General features: G+C 33.3%; 1 protein-coding gene across 1 annotated transcript; it reads right to left on the bottom strand.

The window, feature by feature from the left end:
• Positions 1-853: 853 nt before the first annotated feature.
• On the bottom strand, positions 854-4,456 carry LOC127654398 (regulator of G-protein signaling 4-like). The gene is made up of 5 exons (XM_052141556.1): positions 4,287-4,456; positions 3,825-3,929; positions 3,485-3,546; positions 2,230-2,393; positions 854-2,143 (listed from the first exon to the last, which is right to left on the bottom strand). Exons 1-5 carry the CDS (start codon positions 4,328-4,330, stop codon positions 1,895-1,897), a joined length of 624 nt encoding a protein of 207 aa, XP_051997516.1. The 5' UTR covers positions 4,331-4,456; the 3' UTR covers positions 854-1,894.
• Between the last annotated feature and the right edge of the window lie 2,285 nt (positions 4,457-6,741).

The following is a 6,741-nucleotide window of genomic DNA, read 5'->3' as shown; positions in this document are numbered from 1 at the left end:
TAGAAGCATTGTTTATAATCAGTAGTCCTTTATCGTAGTAAAGAGGACTATTTAACTTATTGTAGCTGATAAATCGCTGAAACTGATGTTATATTTAAAAATGTATTAGAATATGTAAAAAGAAATAACATTAACCAAGATTAATTGTAAAATAGTATTCTTTATTAGTTCATTTCAACTATTGTGTTAACTAATGTTAACATTTACAACCTTACTGTAAAGTGTCATACATGAAGGTAATATAAATAATTAAAAATTACTCTGTCATCACTGAAATAAAAAGTGTACAAAGTCTTGCTACAAAGTTTTCAAATGATCACTGTATTTGGACAAATTCTCCTATTTACCCAAGAGTAAACGTATAGTTTTTGAACTTCCTGTGTTCTTCACTCAATGTCCTCAATGACCTCGTTGAATTACAATCCTCCATTACGTCATGCACAAGTCACATTGATGCTCATTATAATGGATTTAAAGAGATAATGCCTGTTGACATTATGAGGCAGTTTTTAACAATATAATAAATAATGTGGTGCAGAACACTTTCATGATGCTGCTCTCAATAATGTGACTGTTTGCTTTGTACATGATGGAAATCAATTATTTTCTTACATTTTAATACTGGTTTGAAGGAAGTCCTTTTAAAACTTACCAGAAATTGTGAAGAAAGAAAATTGAAAATTCACATTTGTAATTTTGAGTTTATACTTTTTAATAATCACTGTTTTACGGAGTACAGTATATGGGCAAAGCATATACATTATGTTATGATATAAGATAGTAGATTATCAACTAAGAACAAGTCACATATGATTACATGTAATAATATTATATAATTATATGAGTTCTGAGTTTTTTAAAACAAAAAATGTGTTAAATGAAGAGAAAAGATATAGATAAAAGTACAAGTGTTTAACTTTAGGATAGAATTTCAGTTGACCGTTTTAAAATTAAAAGTTGTACGCTTTATCTGAAAGTATTTCAGAGACCATTCAAATTGTATGATCTTTTTTTATTCATAAATATGACAAAGTAAATATGGCACCAGTAAACAAATATGTAAACAACTCACATTTGGCCATTTATTCTAATAGGAGCATGTGTCATTTAATATGTGATGTCTGCCACACTGTTTCACAACATAATGGAATGTAAATCATTGTCAGAGACAAGTTATACATTTCACATGCAAATTTATCACATTCACTAGTCATTTGTATTCCAGAGCTTGTCATATTTCTGTATAATGTATCATGGGCGGCCAACAGAAAATAATAGGACTAGGAAATGACATCGCCTGTAAAGACAAGAGAGCTTATACAGAAACATATAAATATATTATTACATGATTTTACAGTAAAGAGAATATACTTGGTTATTAACAGTGAAATGAATCATGTTATTCTCATCATAGCTCAAACAAAAACTCAGCAGAAGACCTTTTCCATCTGTAACAGTCATTTTGTTGTAAACCACGTCACAGTTATATTGTTTTCCCAAGCCAATTCAAAGAAATGTCAAGGTTGAATAACAGGTGTGGGTTTTACCTTTGTTTTCTATAAAAACATTGCCTTCACACAACACTTTCAGAAGATGATGTCATGCTTAAGCAGTGATTAGCTACACACTTCAATAACACTGCTGCAAAGCTATAAATGGGAAATAACTTTTGTGTAACAGGTCTGCCCCTTTGGGTCTTTATATGGAAAATGTTTTGCAATCACAATGGCTGGACCATGGATTTGCATCATTGCTGAGATCGCTAGTTTGTCCCTTGCTTAAAACTCCACCGTACTATTCCTAGACCTCAACAAGCCATATGAGTGGAAGTCACCACCAACGTTATGGCAATGTTCAGCATATGGTTTGTTCATCTAGAAGGAGATATGTTAGATTAGGCATAACTTGGCAGGCACTGACTGTGGTCAAAAATATTTTGCTTTCCTATTTTCTCTAAGCCACAAGTTTTGTTGGCCATTGGAGGTTGAGACAGTTCCAGGAACAATTTGGATATCAGGAAACGCCTGTATGAGTCCTTTTCCATGAGGGTGAAGATCTTACTCTGAGCCTCATCGAAGCAGGATGCATCACAGCTTTCCAAATTTTTTCTAGTATTCTCTCTGGTGGCAGAATCCAAATTCACCTGAAAGATTTATAAGAGTTATGAGTGCATTTTCTACATGGGTCTGTTCCCCTCATTCACATATTGCAGTCAAGTAGCGTTCTCACCTCTTTCGGAGAATCAGCTTCAACGTATTGCTCAAATATCTTTCTAGCTTTCAGGTTCATCTTGTCCACTGATGTCTGCTTAAAATCCTCACAGGCCTCCCAGAACTCAATGTTCTCTTGACTGTACTCGGACTGTAAAAAGGCAGTAAAAGCCTTCCGACCAACTGAAGGGAAAAGTGTGTTGCTGTTAGATACTCAGTATTTACACAGTGAATCATGTTAAACAATTATTTTAGCTGTATGCATTATTCTTAAAGGGATGGTTCACCATGTAAAATGCAAATTGTGTCATCATCATAATTTTTTTCTTCCGTGAAACACAAAAGAGGATGTTTGAATCATTCACCATCCTCCTTCATTGGATATTTTTTCAATCCAATAAATGTGAATGGTGACTGAAACTGTCACTCTACCAAGCATCTTCTCACATGTTATAAATGAGTGATAAATTAGTAAATCATGGCAGAATTTCCATTTTAGGGTGAACTATCCCTTTAATTTGTTAGTATAATAACTATAAGCCCTTCATAATAACTGTCTGATTACTTCTTAATCTCACATCTTTGAGCTACATTTGTTATTCAGAGAGGATGCTGTGGATGCTAAAGAGGTTTAGGAATGAAGAGGTCAGTCTAGATGAAATTCTCTGAGGACTGCCCTTGGGGTCAATAGCCCCTGTAGCCCACCAGAGCAGAACACTCAGGCTCTTCAGGGGTCACATAGTGCAGTCTGCGGACACGTAGCACACTCTGGAGCGTGAGAAAACATTGGCATGGTCCATCAGCCTGACAAAATATAGTCTTGTTTAACAGAGAAATTAATGGGGCCAAGGCCTCTTTGACGGCGAATTCAAGACCACATAAACCAGGGTCAGTTCTTCAGGGCTTTCTTCCAAGTCCAAAGTATTCCACAGGTTTACCAGCCTGTTCATTACTAACTCATTATCTAATACAATCTTATGACGAAGCGTCACTGGGGAGACAATTAGATGGCTCAAAGGTATTAAGCTCATTAAGAGTATCCCCTTACTTTACACAAGGCTAAAAAAATAATTAATTAAATTATTTGAAAATGGTATTCTTGTGTACTCAATGCTTTATTATTTAGATTTTCTTTCCTATTTGACTCAAACTCCATGACATGCTGGAATTTGTATTTATTTATTATTCTTATTTGTATTTATTTATTATTCTTATTTTTATTTTGAATCAGAACAATTGATTTTATTTAATAACCAAATAATCTTGGCACTTACTGTCATTTTTGATCAGGTTGTTAAATGATGATTTCCATTTCTCAGTTTCAACAGGCGAAATTCTATAATTAGAGGAAGAATAATAAGATAAAAGGGATGATTAAGAAATGAAAATACACATGACATATATGAAGTAAAAGCATCTTAACTTAAGTAACACTTAAATAATACATTTCAATAGTCATTATGCATATAACAAATGAATTATTATATTTATTATGTTATCTTCTATTATCTTCTATTATATTATCTTCTATTATCTTCTATTATATTATATTATATTATCTTCTATTATATTATATTATATTATATTATATTTATATTATATTATTCACTTTACCTGGTCTTTGCCTTCTCTTTTAAAGCCTTCTGCTCTTGAGGATCTGGCTTCTGAGGATCTGGCTTTTGAAGCAGGAAGCCAATCTTATGCTTTATATCTTTGGCACTGTTGATGGAAAAATATATAATTCAATTAGTCTTTTGACTACGGTGACTCAAATATGAAAATAAATAAATAAATTGAGAAAACGCTAATGCTTTTTAAGAGCAAACTGAATTGTAACTTTAAAAAAAAAAATCTAAAATGTTTCTAAAAATGTGGCTCCTAAGCATAAGAAACCATACTTTTCATATGAATAAGCACATTTTTCTCATTCCCACATGACAGACTTGACTCTTAGTCCACAAAAAATATATAGGCTACAAAGTATAACAACATATAATTGTGAACATTGAACCAAGGATATTACATATATATATATATCAAGATCTCCAACACTATCCGATGAGGAGCAGTTCATACCTTTTCAAGCATGTTGCAGGAAGGGCGGCAAGTCCTTTACACATTGTGCTGGTACGTAATACAAATCCAAAGTTAAGAGAAACTTAGTCTGAGTGTCACAAAGAAGATCTTCACAATCTCAATACAATCTCTTCCTCCGACTCTGCTTTTATTCTGCCCCAACCCTCCCAGCAAAGGAGCCAGCCAATCATAGCACAGGAAGAAACAGAGGAGATGCAAAACAAAGGTAATATTTATCAAAAAATTTGATGTGTGATGATCCTTTATCTTTTGTGATGTATAATAAACAAGTAACTGAATATTTTCTAGGGCTTTGCCTGCATGTCTGATATGTTTATTTGCATTTTGGATTTTCTTGAATGGCTTAATGCATGTGGAAAACAAAAGGAGATGTCTAGCAGAATATTATTATTAGGCACCATTCACTTTGACTGCATCTTTTTTTTCCCATACCATAAAAGTGCAAGATGAGACTGAACATTCTGACAAACATCTCCTGTTGTGTTCCACTGAAGAAAAAAAAAAAAAAAGTGATACAGGTTGGAAGCATGAGGATAAGAATATTTCCTATTTTTATTATTTCTGTTGCATGGTGACTGAGACTGAAAATGTTTTGTATTTCGTAGAAGGAAAACAAAAAGAATACAGGTTTGTAACAATAACATAATGACAATAATATAATAATATCATAACAAAATTATGACCCCCCCCCCATTTTTTTTCTATTTGTTTATTAGGATCAAATCACTCTTTTTTTCTTTTTTTTTTACATCTTCTATGGTAAATATTTTCATTTGCAAATGTCATGTTCTTCGTGTCAGCAAATGTCTTATTATTGCTACCATTATTCACCAGAGTGATCTGAACAAACAGCAATATCACAGCACATATTTATCAAGACTGACCTCTAAGACAGCATGGTGCCCTTAGGTCAAGGCAGAACCATATTCTTAGCTGTCAAATATCCGTTGCTTCCATGCTGTATTTAATTTCAGCTTGTCCCCAGTGCCCTAAAGAAACAAACCTGTGGCATAGCATACATTTTATTTATTAGGACTGCTACAAATGAAAAGCTAGCTGTGCTCAAGGCAAGTAAATGTTGTTCTCATCATACAAGTAATACATCTTTGGCTTAAAGAAATGTAATTCTCTTTACTTTAAGGCACTAGTATTATTATTTTGCACTGATACACTCACTCATGCCACAATTCCCTAAATGGAAAAAAAATCTAATTCAACTGCAGTCAAAGGACGAGGCCAAGTAAAAATTCTGTATTTATCTGGAGACAGGAAGAGACCCCTAATCACAGCAGGATGTAATTTAACACAAAATAATTACATTGCTGTTCCTACGTATAAGATCATAACAGCTCTGTGTTAAAACGAGTAGTGCCAAGATGTATTACTGGCCTACCTCACAAAGAAAATGAACACTGAAAAAAATATTTTAAAAAATGTGCTTAATGAGGTAACATCTAAATGAAATGATTTGATACATGTGAAAAATATGATTTAACATGACTGAATCAGCCTGAACACATTAGGTTACACAAACAAAGCTAATGTTAAGGGTTAGATCAGGTAGAAATAGCTCCTTGAGGTAACCATTTATCACTTTTTACATGTTCACTTTATGGTTTGAAATGAAACTTAAAGCAATACAATTTTCTAATTTTCCAATCACCAGGTTTTATTTTAAACAATGAAATGCATATTTCCTCATGAAACATGAAAAATAATCACGATATCATTACTCCACCTACCGAATGTTCTAGTTGAGATTCACTAAAGATTTAGTCACATTTTATCTTCCTCCTCACATAAGAAAGTATTTTTTTAAAACACATGTCATCCATCTTTATGCAGTTCAAACTGTTGACACAGCCATACAAATATTGAACATTCCCTATCAATAGCTCTGGTGAGTCTGCCTGGCGTGATCTAAAGCCAAACCCCCATCGTCACTGTGACATAAGACACAGAAAACCAAAGAAGTCAGCTTGTCATTCCAGATCATTCAACTGCATCTGCCTATAGTCCATATAAGGCACATATGAATGAACAATAGTGTAGACAAGGACAAAGTGAGAATGTGATAACCGAGCTCATATGAGGTCATATTCAGGGGAAAAGTCACCTCCCACTTGTATTCTCCAAATGTAGAGATGTGACTCAAAGCATGCTGGCTTTCAGGTCCATTGAGCTTTATCTAGATATCGGAAATGCTTTAGCTCAGATATTGACGTTTTATTTATTATGTTTTTTATTGATTATTCTCATTGCTGTTTCTTTCCCCCACAGCAGTTGTTTTCATTGCTAATTAAATTGTTATGTTATTTTGTCAATAACTTTATAATTAGCTGTTTGACTAAACAAATTCATCTTTAAACAGACACTCAAATCAAAAGACAAAAGAAAATCTCATTAGATATTTTCCCCATCGTCTCAGAATTGT

This window comes from Xyrauchen texanus, chromosome 13, assembly GCF_025860055.1.
Source record: "Xyrauchen texanus isolate HMW12.3.18 chromosome 13, RBS_HiC_50CHRs, whole genome shotgun sequence".
Classification (NCBI taxonomy): Eukaryota; Metazoa; Chordata; class Actinopteri; order Cypriniformes; family Catostomidae; genus Xyrauchen; species Xyrauchen texanus.
The sequence above is the reverse complement of the archived record's forward strand: the minus strand, read 5'-3'. Positions and strand labels throughout refer to the sequence as shown.

Coding starts and splice junctions, on each gene's coding strand:
- LOC127654398 (XM_052141556.1), bottom strand. CDS start 4,330: ATGTGTAAAGGACTTGCCGCCCTTCCTGCAACATGCTTGAAAAG. Junction 3,930..4,286: donor CCTGCAACATGCTTGAAAAG/GTATGAACTGCT, acceptor TTCCATCAACAG/TGCCAAAGATATAAAGCATA. Junction 3,547..3,824: donor AAAGAGAAGGCAAAGACCAG/GTAAAGTGAATA, acceptor CTCTAATTATAG/AATTTCGCCTGTTGAAACTG.